The following is a 16,428-nucleotide window of genomic DNA, read 5'->3' on the forward strand; positions in this document are numbered from 1 at the left end:
TGAGCAGCGTTCTTATTTTCTTCTTTTCTTTTGCAGATATATAGGAGCGTTATATGGCAGGATAGTTGGCTTGATCCTGGTTTCCATTTTGGGGATTCGGACTGATGAGTATGGTGCATGGATTGATCCAGGCCTGTTTGCTGCAGTTGGAGCTGCTTCTTTTTTCAGTGGTGTTTCAAGATTAACTATTTCCCTCACAGTTATAATGGTATGTTTAACAATATATATATTCAAGTAACTTACAAGGAGAACTGTTCTTTGGGAGGAAAACACTATGATGTTACAAAACAGATTTTAAAAATATTCTTTGTGTCTTGGAAGTTTGATTGGCTATGAATAAGAACAGCGATAAAATTAGGAGTTGAACAATGAGGCAAGGAGTTCAGGTAAGCAGTTAGGAGAACAGGATCCCTATAGGAGTTCTAGAAACTGGGTGTGGAAATACCAGCAACAGCTAACAATAAAATGAGCATTAAAAATTATCAGAATACCTTTTTTATTCTGCCTTGGATAATAGATTGGGGCTTGATTTTTATCTAATTGTCCCTGTGGGTGACCCTCCACTTCCACGTCGCCCCAGAAATGACATCATTCCCAGCACGATGCAGAAGTGCTCAGGAGTGCGTGGAAGCATGCTGTGGAGCTCCCAGGCCTGTTTCCCACATCTTTATCCTCCTGCCAGCCAGGTGAGAGGTAGCGGGGGCAGAGGTTGGGAGCTGGGGATCCCTTGCCCTACTGGGGGAATGGGATCCCTAAACCTGATCCTGGTGCTTGAACCTGATTCAAACAACAACAGCAGCAGCAGCAACAGCAACAGAGCTTATATATCGCTTTTCTAAAAAGACGAGTGTCTTATTTAGAGCGGTGAACAAGGTCAGTGTTACCCCACAGTACAGCTGGGAAGCTAGGACTGAGAAAAGTGATTTACCTAAGGCCAGAAGCTGGGCTAATGGCAGTAGTGGGATGTGTAGCACCTGTGAAAAGCAGCCTTTTTAAAAGGAGGAATCTTTCCCATAACTTACTTAGCTCTTTCCTTTAACTTTTTAGTCTTTGTGTGGGAAACAGTGTACGGTACTGTAATTAAAAAGTCAGACATTGTACAATTTCCATATATCTCTTCAGCATTGAATACAAATAACTGTCAAAGAAAATGAGGGGGGAACCCCCCTCCAACCCAACTGAAGAGATTTGATTAATATTTATGGTTGTTCTGCAATATACTACTAATTCCTCTAGGTGGCATGTTGTAACTCTAGTGTTCTTTTTTTCTTGTCTGGAAAGCAGTGCTTCAATAAATAACTAATGAAAACAGAAGTAGGACTTGGATGTTACAGTGCAAAGCCATAATTCAAAGGCTGTGGCCTCAAATCACAAAATGTACAGATTTTTCCATTGTTGTCTATTTGGTTGAAAAAAGGATTTTGGAATATTTGATCTGGCTTTCTGTACAGTCTTCCAATTGAAGAGTTATAGTACAATGCTTTTTTAAAAAAATGGTAGGACATTTGCCTATGTTTTCATTTTTGACTGCTTACCGCCTTTTGTATTGACACGAGTCTCACTGCTTTTTCTAGAAAATGCTAGATGTGGCAACATTTCTTCTGGTTTTCAGGACACCATTCCTCTTACATCTCTGTGGCGCACCATGTAGGCCACAGTCACAGACAGAGGGGTGCTCACTTGCCTGGTTAGATCAGTAGGTTTAAGCATGCTTAATCATTGGCAACTTCAGTTGGTAACTTAGATTTTTGATAGCCACCTTGCAAATAAGTATGTAAATGTAATAAATGATCAAACATGTGCATTGTATTTAGTTCAGTCACCCTTTTGGGTGACCAGACTTGTTTTCCATTGTGATCTCATTCTTTGGATATTACAGCCAGATATTAATGGTTCAGTATTTAAAGAAAATTCATTCAAAAGCCATAGGGTGCTACAAAATTTTTCTATTTTATTCTTTCAACATATTATCTTTGCACACTTCACAATGAATGCTGTGTATGCATTGAACTTCACCTCGGTCCATATATCACTCTGAGGTGGTGTTGAACAGATAGCATCATGAAGGAATGGCATGAGTTCAAAGACTCTGCCATGCAGAAAACCTGCAGTGTGAGCTGGCACCTCCACGTGAATATATCTATTTGTTTATTTGAAAAATTTATATGCTATGTTTCCAGAGTTGTGCTCAAGACAGTTCACAAAGTGAGAACAATAAAAAAATTAGAATTATCAATAATAAAACAATCTATAAATATATAATAAAACAAGCTATAAAAACAAGCCAAAATGTAAGCTGGGGGCAAAAAACAACAATTAGTAACCTAAAACTCTAAGACAGTCTGTAAAGTAGAAGCAGACCATAAAATTAGCTACAAAAGATGGAACTCCTGAGTTGAAAGCTTAAGAAAAAGAATTCTTTTGTCATGGCACCACTGGAAAAGCCCATCACAGCTGCTATCTGCCTCACCTCAGCTGTCCATCATCAAGATAGTAAGTATATCGGGCTATAAAAGATCAAGTATGAAGCCCTTTGATACAGGGATGTGAATTATTCTTTCTGTTTACATCTATACTCTAGGAATGTGATGAAACCTAATTCATCTACCATTTAGACACTAGGATGGGGTTTCCCAACTTCTTTGAGCTTGTAGACTTTGGAATTCTAAGAACATTGAGTGGGTACCACCACAAAATAGTTGCAACCAACCCCAAAATTATTGCCATGGGGGTTGAGACTAGACATGGGCACAAACAGCATTATGAACAGAAAAAAACAACGAACAGCCTTATCTGCTGTTCTCGAACAAGCTGTTCTTGAGGCCCCATCCTAAACGAACAGGTGGTCGTTGCAAGCCTCGTTCGTTGCCTTGGGCAGCTGTTTGGCAAGCCAGGCAGTCTGGCACCTGCTGCAATCAATCCCCTTGGCAACTGGAGGCTGGGAGGGACTGAACTCTGTCTGAACTCCTTCTGGCTTTCCTTCTGGCTTTAACCCTTCAAAGTACTTCCAGCAGAGAGTCCCGTTTTTGCCACTGTGAAGAGAAAATGACAGCCAACGGGGAGACCCGTGGATCATGCCTTTCCCGGGGTGCAATCTCTCTGAAACTTGGGGGGTCTTCAGAGGACAGTGAGGACTATGTCCCTTGCAAATTTGGTGGGTATTGAACATTGGGAAGGTCACTTTTGTAACCCCTCAAACTAGCTGCCAGCAGACACTGCTGTTTTTGCCAGGACAGGGCCCTTTAAACGATCAGCTGGCAGGCAGCAGGGGGGAATCCCCCCCTGCCGCCTGCCAGCTGATAATTTAAAGGGATCTTTAAAGAGCCAGGTAAGTGGGTTTGAGGGGAGGGGGGCTAAGTGGGGGGGTTTGGGGGTGGGGGTGGTTCTGGCCCCCATGAACAATGAACATGTCCAGGAACAGTTCATGTTCGTCCATGTTTGTTGTTCGTTGTTCGTGGATGGCACCGAACGATGAACAGGGTGTTTGGGTTTTTTTTTCCGTTCGTGCCCATGTCTAGTTGAGACCAATCACAAAATATTGAGCGGTTCCAAGCCATGGGTCTTCCGATGTTGCAAACAGCTCTTTCTGTACTTCCTGCAGACTCAAGGGCAATGTGTTGTGGGCTGTTCTGAAGCACTTCATGCTCAAGTGAAGTGGAAGAGGAAACCCAGGCCAGGACTGGGTCTTTGCTTTGAGGAAGAAGACAATATACCAAGGAACACATCTGTATGTTCCATGTTGCCCATGGGCACCATGTTGGGGATCATTGGTTCTGTTCAAGAACCTATCATAATTAGGGAAAGTATGTCCTGGTTCCTGGGGTCAAATAATTGGGTAGCATGTTCTTTTAAAACATAGCATTCTCCGTGCATTCTTTTGACTGCAAGGTGATATGGGTTAGGCTTTTATTTGTTCTCAAAATAGTGGTAAAGCAAAGAGTAGTTTGTGACATAACAGTGGAGACAATGCTGAGAAGGAATACTTTACTACTGAAAGATACAGATGGGTAGCCATGTTAGTTTGTCTGTAGCAATAGAAAAGAGCAAGAGTCCAGTAACTAACAAAATTTGTGGTAAGTATGAGCTTTCATGACTCAGAGGTAGAGAATCTGCTTGGCATGCAGAAGGTCCCAGGTTCCCAGTTCCTGGATCTTCAGATCAGGTAATAGGTGATGTGAAAGATCTCTACCTGAGACCTTGGAGAAAGAGCCGCTGCTAGTCTGAGCAGGCAACACTAACTTTGACAGACAAATTGTCTGCCTGTGTGACAACTTCCTTTTTCAAATGGCGGAGGAAACAAGGGACTCGGCCATACTGGACTTGATATTAACCAACAGGAAGGAGTTGGTTGACAGGGTAAAGGTGGTGGGAACCTTAGGGAGAAGTGATCATGTCTTCCTAGAATTCCTTTTGCTGCAGAGTACCAAGAGATTTTGTAGCCAAACAAGCAGGCTAGATTTTAGTAGGGCAAACTTTAATAAACTTAGAGATATGATGAGAGCTATTCCATGGACAAGAATGCTGGAAGGGAAACGAGAGAGTGAAGGGTGGGCTCTCCTAAAAGAAGAGCTCTTGCATGCTCAAGCTATCACCATTACAGCAGGATGGAAATGTGGCAGAGGATCTAAGAAGCCAATGTGAATGAACAGAGAGCTCTGTGATGAGCTAAGGAGGAAAAAGGAAATGTTCCAAGCAATGAAGGGAAGGAAATGCATCCAAAGAAGAGTATCTTGGGGCAGCTAGGCACAGTAGAGCAGCCATCAGAAAGGTCAAAGCTCAGAATGAGCTGAGACTGGGCAGGGGGGTTCGCCATAACAAAAAGATGTTCTTCAGATACATGAGGAGCAGGCTCCGGGAGCACTCCTGCAAGCCAATTTGGGTCCCAAATAGAGCCGATTCTTTAGGCATCGGCCCCATTTTGGGCCTGAATTGGCCCAGTGTAAAGTGTAGGAGTGCTCCTGGGGCCTGCATGATGACGTCGCTCCTGGGAGGAGCGTGGAAGATGGTAGTCACTGATTGCCTCAGCAGTTGCCATTCTCCACTAGGAAACTGTATTTCATTGTAAGCTGGATCATTTGTTATTATTTAAATCTCTCCTTGTAAATGAAAAGAAAAGCAATCTGCTTATTTTATTTGGTTCAGTAGTCACTCCCGGAAGTGACATCATTGTGCTGTGCTGGGAGTGTGCGCACGCAAGGAGAAGATACAAGGGGAGTGCTGGGTCCCCCCATCTCCTGCCAGGAGGGTAAGGGGACCTGGCAACCCTACCTCCAAGTGGCATCAAGTAGTGGCAAAAATCTTCAATATGTTGTATAATTTTTTTGCCAGGATGGGGGCAGAAAAAGCATCACCAAACAGTATGAACATATGTAGACTGGAAGTGGTGGCAGCAATATCTGTGGCAAATTCACATACAGCAGGAACGATGGATGATGTCATACAAGGGAAATACAAAGAAGCTCAGTAGTTGCTCTTGGACAAGACACGGCTTCATTTTCTTGTGTCATGGCTGGATCAGCCTTGCTGGCATTTCCTCTTGGGAAAGGAAAATAAATATCTAAAAGGTTTCAATCTGCTATAAAAAAGACTGAAACATCTGTTGGTGTCATTAAGTGCTTTTCTGGCTGTGTTCAGCACACAGCAGCAGCAACTTCAAAGTACAAATTTTCTGTTCCACTAGCAAATGAGCAAAAGTAATGACAATGATAACTTCCATAGGGAAGTGCATGTCTTTTTCAGAAGATCTACTGTGGCTCGTAACAGTGTCTTGCATATATTAGGATTTTAAGCTATATTTGCTAGAATTAACATGGTCACAATTCTGCCCACAGTTACTAAGCTCATAAACTAGAGTAAAACACAGCTAGAATTCTATATGCTTCCATGATCGAATGCTTTTAGCAGCTGGAATCTTTTGTATACATTGAACCTGTACAACACAGCACCCGTGGACTGACTGCAGCCCCATAGGGGGAATTCTTCATATCAGTTGTGTGTGACATTTTCCAATATCTATATATATATGACTGACTCAACACCCAGCCCTGAACCCTGGAACTAGAAACATGAAATTTGGGGAGAACATTCCTTTCATGATGTAAACATCCACTAAGAAGGAATTTTAAGAAATTCACCCCCTAAGGGGGAGGGGTCAAAAGGGGTAAAATGTGTTTTCCGAAAGGGATACAGCTTCCCTGTGTGGCTGGCAGGCTGCTGCCTACTTGTGCCCCCGCCCACTGCCAGCCCAGCCACTCTTCCCTGATTGGGCCAGCCTTTTAAGGTCATTTCCATATGCGGGCTGATTGGGGCTCACAACATTCCACACTTCATCCCCCCCCCCCAAGACAGTTGGGACACAGAGGTCATTTGTGTATGCGGCCTGATTGGTCCTCACCCCCCACATTCTAAACAGTATGCAGTTGCTATTGGGAGTAATTGAATGTGTCCTGAAGTAAAATGCACCTCCCAGTCTTCCCCTAAAAGTTCACTAGAGTTGCCAACTTCAAAAAAAAAAATGTTACATATCAATAAGTATTATAATTGGATTTAAAGTAGTTAAATACCGTAGTGAAGCACGAGTATCAAGCTAGTGTGTGTAGATAGATAGACAGACAGACAGATAGACAGATGTTCAGAGCTATGTGGTGGAATTGGCTCTAGTTGTTCAGATTGCTGTAGCCATCTTCTAGGGCCCACCTCAGTGTGTGAATCGCTGGGCAAAGACACTATTGCTTATGCGCAGTTTGCATCTCCCAAACTGTCACTCGATTTGTTAGTACATGTTCTTTTCCCGTTCCATTTGTTTAACTGGGAAATCTCTCTTCTTCCTTTACTGCTGTAGATAGTGGCAGCTGCTGTTGCATCAGTGGCATTAGATTTGTCATACCAACTGGCAAGATGGTCAGCCAGCCAGCCAGCCAGCTGATAGAGGGGGTGGGAAGAGAATCTTACTGGACTTTGTTTCAATAGTGTCTAATGTGCCACTTCTCAATGCATTCTGGGAAATATAGTTCTCAAAGTGCCTAAAATCTTAATGTCAAGTACTGTCAAGTACTGTCAAAACAGTAGAGAGATTCTCCACTCATCCACCTTTCAGCTCACTGAGGGTTTGCCTCTCACCACAAGCCTGATGCTACAGTTACAACAGTTGCCACCCACAACACAATTAATGTGGATGAGGGAAAAGGGGACAGGAAGTGGGAAGGAAGGAAGCAAAGAGGGGGTTCTCTCTCTTCCCTCTGACCTCCTTGGACTCTGCCAGGCCCCAAGGAAATGGAAGAACAAATGGTGCTCATTCGTTATGTTTTTTTAATCATTCATTTTTCTTATCCAAACAAATGAAATACATGTTTTTTTCTTTTTCTTTTAATTCTTTTTGAAATCAATATACATCCCTATTCTGTGCTGTTACTCACTGAGTTCAGTGACAGTAAGAGGAGGACAGAAAGAGAGGGGGGAAGTTCAAAGAAAGAAAAAGGAGTTAAGAGAGGGTGCTGAGAACTGAGACGTAGAGGAGATTGCACAGAGGCCTTTGGGGATGATGAAAGGACAGCTGAGAATGGGGTACAGCTGTGGCCTAGACACGTGTCAAAAAAGGAGATAAACAATGTACATGCAGAGAGAGAAGATGGTGCAGAACGAGCAGAGGGTGCAGAGAGAAAGGCAGAGACAGCTGAGAAGTGAGGTTTTGTGATGACTTGTGTGGTGGGAGAATAGGGAAAGAATGAATAGGTGATAGATATGTGGGGTGGGGAAAGAAAAATAAGAGTATCAAATACATGTTTAGATATGTAATCAGTGTATTTGTTATATATTACTGTATATGTTGATTTAAATTCTGATCTTGGATCATAATAATAAAATTTGAACTTGAGTATCAAATATTTGCAGAGAGAGCGGAATATAAATTTAATTAAATAAATAAATAAATATGGGGGGGGGGGAGATATGGTACCAAGAGAAAAGAGAGAGACCAAGAACAGCACATTGCATACATAATGGCAAACTGTGATTTGTTATAGAAATGAACCTTGGGGATCATCAGGCTCAAATGTTCCCTCCATCACTCACCTTCCTTTCTACCCTTGTGAGTGTATCTTAGAAATAAATCATTTCTGCTTTCCCAGCAAACCACACTTTGTAAGTCGGGATCACAAATGGTGGTTTACCTTTTCTCTGCAAATCAGGATTCCAAATCATGGTGCAATGAACCGAGAAATGAGAGCTCTGTGGATAGAGAAACTACAATAGAGGGGAGTAACTGAGGGCCAAGCTAGATGTGCAGGTTTTTAAAGAGTCGAGCCTGGGTTCCTCAAATCCAACTTGATTTCCCTGCAGCCACACAGCAGCTTTGGGAAATGGCTCTTAAAAAATAAAAGAGAGCCCAAACGGCATCAGAATGTCTCCACGGGGAGAGGAGGGGCTTCCCCTTCCCTCTCAAGCTGTTTCTCATGTCAAAATAGCAGGGGAGGGAGGTTTCCCCCCCTGTTTTTTCTGCTCTATGTGGAGTATTCTGTGCATGTGGAGCAGTAAAAACGGGAGAAAAACTCCCCCTGTGCTATTGTGACATGAGGAAAAGGTTTGAAGGGAGAGGGAAGAGTTCTTTCTTTGTTACCTTAATGGGGGGTCTCCTTGTGAGTTAGGGGAATTAGTGTTCAAGGAGACACAGTAGGGGGGGGTAACTGAGATCTTTACCAATGTATACCAGGATTGTTCCCTTAGAGAACTCTCAAATAAACAGGCAGATATTCTACAGAAAAAGGCTTCTTTATTATACAGAGAGGCAAAAGGCAAGCATACAGAAAAACACACACAGCATACACACAAAGGTAACTAGAAAACAGGGAGGAAAGTGGGAGAGAGTTGTTAGGATGGGGTGATATTTACTAGTCCTGAAAAGAAGGAGAGGCCCATGGGAACAGCAGCAAAATGACCAGCATTTCATGGAGAGAAGAGGGGCTCAAGCAAACTTGGATCCAGAACACACACACTGAGCTGTTCATTCATGTGCTCAGTTATAGAGTGAAATGTGCACTGGAGCAAAACTAACATCTTGCCTCAAAGACAATGGCTTGATGGCTTGTCCAGTGGTTTGGACAATACATTAGGAGAGCATAATGGCTGTACCTGAGGTAGACAAAGGTGTGAATGGGGCTTGATGAGCCAGCAATTGCTGGATGAGAAGAGCTATCAAGTTTGCTGAATAGCTCTGATTAGGATAGGTAGGTCGAGAAAGAGAAGCAGGATGTTGACAGGATTAGCCAGGAGTTCTTGGGAGACCTCATTGTTCTGAGGTATGTGTCACCTGACAGCTTCTGGTAGTCTTCCATGCTCCAGCTGGGCTGGCAGCCACCCTGAGCTAGGAAGTTCCATGTGCTTATGGCATAAGAGGAAGAGGTTTATGATAGTTCATATCTATACACTGCCCTTTTAGTACGAGGGAGGGGTCTGGCTGCTAACACCTCCCCCACAAGGGCATTTACTTTTTAACCCAACTCTTTGAAAACCTGCACATCTACAGAGACCCTAAGAAAAGGGAGTGCAGAGTGAGAAGAGGGTGGCTATGGAGTGCTAAGAGAAAGAGAGTTACAGAGGAAATGGTTCAGAGTCATTAATGGCAGAGCAGGTAGAACATTTAATAGCTTATGCAGTGGGAAAGGGTGTTAATAGTGAATGTGCTAAATAGAAGACCTAGGGAGTTAACACTTTAACAAAAATACTTCTCCGCAAATGAGTAAAAACATGAAAACGTCCTTCAGTGATTTCAGCTGAGCGCTTCTGGAACAAATTGTACTTACGACATGAGTGAAACAATCCTGTATTTGACTTTGTGTTATATAGGTACTGCTTTCAAGTAAAGACAGAGAGGGCAGGAAATAGCGATTTTTATCAGCTGAATGAGGTGTCAGCTGTTCTCTTTAGGGAACATTCACCTACACCCCAGTCATTTGCTTTTCATGGATGTAAATATAAATGCTATTCTTTTTGACTTTGGTTTTACTGAGTATAGTTATGCTTGTTTCACCAAATGATTTCATGTTTAAGTGAATGTTTTCATTATTTCAAAATAAAAAAAAATCTTGCTAAGAATGCTAAAAAGAGTGCTGGATCAGCAGGTGCTGTACTAATGAGGTTCCATTTTGGACTGTGTTTTCAAAACCAAAAGCCAAACCATGAAGCCGGTTAACCTCAATGGGGCTGGGAATTAGGGCCAGGGCTTTTATCAGTAGTTTTACTTCAATGACTTCTTTTGAATTTCCTGGGCAGCTGCCCTCCTTTCTTTGATGTGCCATGCCCTGTTGATCCTTGTAATGAAATGCATTTCATTACATAAGTATGTGTTATGTAATAAAACTAAAATAATAGGAATGGTTCCAATTGGTTATAACATTGTGGAAGCCTGGGAGAACCAACACTGTGGGGCATGTGGATAAGTTCCACAAGTGACTAATATTGCAATCCTAAGCAGAGTTACATCCTTCCCACTCCATTAAAGTAAATGAATTTAAAAGGATGCCACTCTGTTTAGGACAGTACTGTAAAACAGTTTTTTTTAAAGTCTCTGAAGCATTTCACTGATCATGTAATTATGTATGAGGCAAGATGGTGAAACTAATTTTCTGATTTATGAAATATAAATCTCTATTAACAGCAAGTGTCTGCATTGCATAGCAATGTGGGACTTACTGCTGCATCAACCCTAAAGGCTTGCAGTTTTTAACCTGGCCTCCTACTCCCCCAACAGCTAAGTTAAATGAGATAGCAAAATCAACCGTAGCCATAAATCTTGCTTTATGATTGGCCCTTCAATGCATACTACAATGAAAATGATTAAGAGAAGCGGGATAAAAATTACTGGCTGATAAATTGGTTTCTTTTGCTTTCTGTGTTTTCACTACAGATTATGCTGGGTCTCTAAATTAAGCTGTATCTCCAGATGTCTTTTCAGATCGCCAGTTTATAGGGAAAGCTGTATAGATTCCAAGGGGAACAGGCATGTCTGTCTACTGTAGCCATTATAACGATGAGTCCTGTGGCCTATGAAGACTAACTAATTTACTGTGATAGAAGCTCTTATGAGCCAGAACCAGGGCTTTTTTTCCAGCTGGAATGCAGTGGAATGGCGTTCTGGAACCTCTTGAAAATGGTCACATGGCCGGTGGCCCCACCCCCTGATCTCCAGACAGAGGGGAGTTTAGATTGCCCTCCACGCCGCCGAGCTGCAAGCGGCGCGGAGAGCAATCTAAACTCCCCTCTGTCTGGAGATCAGGGGGCGGGGCCACCGGCCATTTGACCATTTTCTCTGAGGGCAACCCACTGAGTTCAACCACTTCTTTTCCCAGAAAAAAAGCCCTGGCCAGAACCCTCATAGTTGGATATATCATGAAGATGAATACAGTGGGCTCTTGTTCTTCATTTACTGTGTGCGATCTAGATGTTTTCCTCCAATAATATTCTTTGGTTTCACTATACTGCATTTTGCCAATGTGATCTGGAAGATTTAACACTTTCCTCAGCAAACAAGCCCACTATGATTTAAGGTAACAGCAAAATAGTTTATTCAAAATATTTATAAACCATCTTTCCTGGGCTAACAATTAATCTAAAACTTTTCTACAAATTAAAATCAAACCAACAAAAAAACCCATAGTGACACCAGACACAACTAAAATCCTGTTAAGCCCAAGCCCTCACTCAAGCTCTCCTTACCATCTCTGGCAGCCCATTCCTAAAATGGATGTAATAATAGAAGAAAGTGCAGGCTGTGGCAGAGGCTGAATTGACAACTGTAATCAGCATGTGGTTCATATGGGGAATTGATGGTCCTTTGGGTAGGTATGTCCTAAGTTGTGAACAGCTTTGAAGGTATAAACCATCACCTTAAATTGAGCTTATCTAAAGTGATAAGCTTTAAAAAGACTTTTAAAATGCTAATTGTAGAAAGAGGGAACCAGTACTGCCTAGTGAAACTGAGTGCAGGTTGAAGGATTAAAGACTCTTTCCCTTCCCTGCCATGTAAACTGAGGCTGCATGAACCTGCAATTTGCAGTAGATGCAGGATTCTCTTGCCTTTCAGAACCCTCCAAACCAGTCCAGTGGCTTATAAAAGCGCATCATTTGTTCACAAACAAAGATTTGTGGGATACCACTTTGCACAATAGACAGCATAGCTCACCACAGTGACTATTCTAAGTATGATATTTGAAAAAGGCAGGAAAAAGTATTCCTTATTGATTTATCAGAAAATCAGTGAATCTATGCCAGAACGGGGAATATTTCTAACATAAGTACTTTTCACACTCATACTTTACAGCGTATCCATACCGGTTTCGTGCCCCATGTTTGCAGAGGTTTCATACTTGCAAACTAGTCATGGGATGCAGTGCCGCTCGTAGTCCGTGGTATCCCTGATTTTCCCCCCTGCAGACATACCACAATTTTAATTTTGAAGCCGCTGATGACTCGTGGTTGACCCAATTAATGCCAGTGTGAATACTTTTGTCCCCTTTTTGGTTCTCCCCCCCTTTTCCTTGGGAGCTGATTGGGCTGTGTGGATCTGACCACACCCACTCTCCTCAGCTCCCCAACTGCTTTGTCTGCCTCCCCTTTTTAACGTTTCAGCATTTGGTGGCAGTGTGGCAAAGCGTCTTCGGCCACCCGACTGGCTGGCAGCAGGGAGCCGGGCACCTGCCTGGCCTGGCCTGAGCGGGGAAAGCAGAGTGCAGAGCGGGAGGGAGGTGGGTAGGACTGGGGTCATGGGGTGCAAATGTGTGCCCCGGTGCCTCCATCTGAGCATCATGCCCGAAGAACTCGGGCTTGTCTTAGCGGCAGCCCCAGCAGATGGGGGGAGGGCTTCAGTTGTGCAGCACGCAAGGTGCTCAGTGCAAGGTCTGGAGCTGAGCCAACTTTATCTTCGCTCATCTGCCTCTTGCTCTTACCAAATCGCGGCTAGTTTGTGAACCAGGGATTATCTGCAGCCCGGAGCGAAGGAGGGCAGAAGGCTGGGAATGAGCAAGGAGCATGGGGGGCTCTCCCTCTGGGAAGGCTTCCACTTAGCCTCTCCTCTCTTCTGGCTCCCATCCTTGTGCCCCCCACCACTCCTGCATCCTGCTGCCACGGCTTCTTCTTAAGCTTCCTCATCACATTTGAGCTGTTTGCTTCTCTATACCACTTTCTCTTTTTCCTTGAGCTGATTAGTCTGTGTGGGTCTAATAAAACACACCCTCCTCAGCACCCCATCCGCTTTTTCTGTTTTTTTTTTTGTATTTCTAAAGGATAGTAACATTTTAGCATTGTGCATCTTTTTTTTAAATCAGTGGATAGGAAGCAACGCTCTTACATTACTGCTGTTTGGGAAAAAGGTGCCACGAGAAATCACGACTAGTAGATATGCTTTCTGGCTCTGCAAAGAACCACTTCAGTTTATTTGAACGTTGGACACATTTCCCTTTTGATATTTAATGCTCAATATAAATGATAATGATGGTCTTAAAAAAGCATTCGAACAAGCATGGGGAGTCTGCATTTTCTCCAAAAAGATCACCCCACCCCACCCATTCAGGGTTCACGTGATCGCATGATACCAATGGTGGCCAGAAAATTTGCTGGGCAGGGACAATCAGTTCTCAACACCCCTCAGCACTATTTTCAAACATGAAAAGTTATGGTGCGAAAATGGCTGCGCAGAGATGTTGTATTGATGTGCATAGGGAGGGGTGGGGTTTTAAGGTACCGTCACAACGTTACAACACATGCACAAACTTTTTTTAAAAAAAATGGGTGATATGAATTCCAAAGCCCACATAGCCCGCAACAATACCAGAGCTTCAAAGGGAGTGTGAAACAAAACACAGGACACCAATTCGAAACTTCTCAGACAGTGTAAAATGCACAGGTGCCAAGCCAAATCTGTTGCAATTGTGGTGACTCCTCAGAAATGGCGCATTAACCTGTGAGTGCGAAAAGTACTAGAGTTTCTGCAGCACATTCCCCAAATATTTCTCAGATTATTGCTATGTCATTTAAAACAATGAAATTACAAATGCATTTTAAAAACATTTTGAAAATGCAATATTAAAACGACTATTCTGATTTTAGAAATCTTTAGAAACTGGATAAGTATTCTTTTTAAAAATCGATTGCTTTTTTATTTCTCTCATTTATTATGCTATTTAATGGGGAAAGTATATAACAATGACATCCCCTTTTCATGCCTCCACTAGGTCCAATTAATTGAAATTGATTAACCAATCATCTACAGAATCAGAAAAATGCCTAATGATTTTTCGTGCTTTAATTTGTTCTTGAAACGAAGGTTCAGGGTGAAAACAGCTGCTCTTGTGGATCTGAGGGCTTCTCAGCAGCAGCAAAACAGATGGCTTTCTTCTAACAGTGACCGTTACAGAACTCGCAGAGGCCACCACACAACTCACCTTAGAGACTTGCTACCACATGAATTTTGCAATTGGGCCGGACTCCCCAGGGAGAGAATTGCCAGGGGGAAAGGAGGAGGGAAAGATGAGAGCCAGTATGACGTAGTAGAGTGTTGGACTAGGATCTAGTCAAATCCCCACTCTATCATGGGAGTTTGCTGAGTGACCTTGAGCCAGGCATACACTCTTAGCCTAACCTACTTCATACGGTTCTTATGGGGAGATGATGTAAGTTGCTTTGAGGCCTTGCTGGGGAGAAAAGTGGGCTATATTTGAAGTAAATAAATAATAAGATGAAGATGGGGGGAGGAGTAAAATAAAGATTGATTGGTGAGTGGGAAGGGCAGAAGAAAGCAGGAAAAGAATATGGAGGCTACCAGGAGGTGAGAAAGATGAAATTTTGCTGGGAAAGAGATACAGGGGAAACAAAGTGATCACTGCAAGACCTTGTGGGTTCCCCATTTGTATATCTGATTTTCAACATGGCCCCATCTGCATATACTTAAATCTGATATTGAGGCTGTGAATGGACAAGACTGATGTTTCTACAAACCCCAGGAAAGCCTGAAATCTTAAAAAAAAAAAAGGGGGGGGCAACAGTACCTGTAGCTTTAATAAATGAATGCCTTCAGTGGTGGTTGCCAATCTACAGCAGAATAGCTAATCAGACCTTTGTTCCTGTTGAGTAAAGCTGAGAGAGAGTGCACTTTTGAGGACTACTTTGGCCCTTGAGGAAGGACTCATTGAGGTCAGGCCCAGCAGCAACCATGAGCAAGTTGCTACCACATAACCTGCATGATTTACCCAGGCCTGGCTGCTTGCTACTGTTCAACAGCAGTCACCCCACGAAAGTCAGTGATGTAGTAGTTAGAGTTTCAGATTAGGATCTGGGAGCTCCAGGTTTAAACCCCCATCCTGCTGAACAAGCTCACTGGATGATTTTGGGCCAGCCATACCTTCTCAGCTTAACCAACCTTGCAGGGTTATTGTGGGAATAAAATGTAGGAAAGGACAATGATGTAAGCTACTTTGGGACCCCATTTGGGAGAAAGGTGAGGTATAAATGAAGTAAATAAATAAGAAAAGTAGCTGAAGATGGGAGGCAGATAAAAGGTGGGTTGATGAGTGGGTGGGGAAGAAGGAAACAGAAAATGAGAGGATGGGGGCTGCTGAGAGGAAACAATGTGGGGAGGAGGATACAGAGGAAAAAGGTGCTCCCTGCAAATTCTTTTAGCTTCCTCATCATGCAACTCTACTTGCCCCAGTGGATGGACTGACATCGAACAGCTGGGCTAGACTTTTCCTGGGAGAAACTGCCAGGAAGAGTGAACTCTGAAGACAAGTGGCAGATAGGTTGGTTTGTGGGTAGGAAAGAGATAAGGCAGCAGGAAAGAGGAAGAGGTTATGGGGACTCCCAGGGAGGCTAAAGAGGAAATATTGGGGGAGCAGGAATGAAATGCCCCCCTGCATGACCTGTTGGTTAAAGATGCCTTGATTGTGTTAGCCTTGAGTACCATTTCTCCCAATAAATATGTTTTTAACAGAGGATGCAATTAAGAGTTCTATCAAATTTGTACTGTGACACAATTTTAGAAATCTTTATTTTTACTAAATGGGATGAGGCAGCCAAATAGTTTCAAAATGCATTTGAAAGGAATCTCCAATGAGGGTGTCTTCCAAATGCCTTTCTGCCTGGTGAAACTCTGTCTGTGGAAACCTGGACTTGGCAGAAATTGTTATCTTTGTGCTGGGCCTGTAAGACAGAGATGTTCCGTCAGGCATAAGGTGGTTGAGAGAGGTGGGCCATGAAACCGGCTTCCTGCCATGGGGAGGTTTACCCCCTGCTCTGTTAACATCTGATAGTTGGCCATCCTGCCCCATGGATTGCTGTTTGGGTTGTACAATATGTGTGCTGCTGTCTTTTAAAAATTGTATTATGTATTTATTGATGTTTCGATCTGGTTTTAAATTAATGTTTATGTATTTTATGTATGTT

General features: G+C 43.0%; 1 protein-coding gene across 1 annotated transcript in view; it reads left to right on the forward strand.

Annotated features, from left to right (window-relative positions):
- LOC129333050 (chloride channel protein C-like) overlaps positions 1 to 16,428 on the forward strand; it is a 105,142-nt gene that overhangs the window by 34,802 nt on the left and 53,912 nt on the right. The window contains exon 10 of the mRNA XM_054984365.1: positions 37 to 208. Within this exon, the coding sequence (XP_054840340.1) occupies positions 37 to 208 (172 nt within the window). The remainder of the gene's footprint in view (positions 1 to 36; positions 209 to 16,428) is intronic.

Source organism: Eublepharis macularius, chromosome 7, assembly GCF_028583425.1.
Source record: "Eublepharis macularius isolate TG4126 chromosome 7, MPM_Emac_v1.0, whole genome shotgun sequence".
Taxonomy (NCBI): Eukaryota; Metazoa; Chordata; class Lepidosauria; order Squamata; family Eublepharidae; genus Eublepharis; species Eublepharis macularius.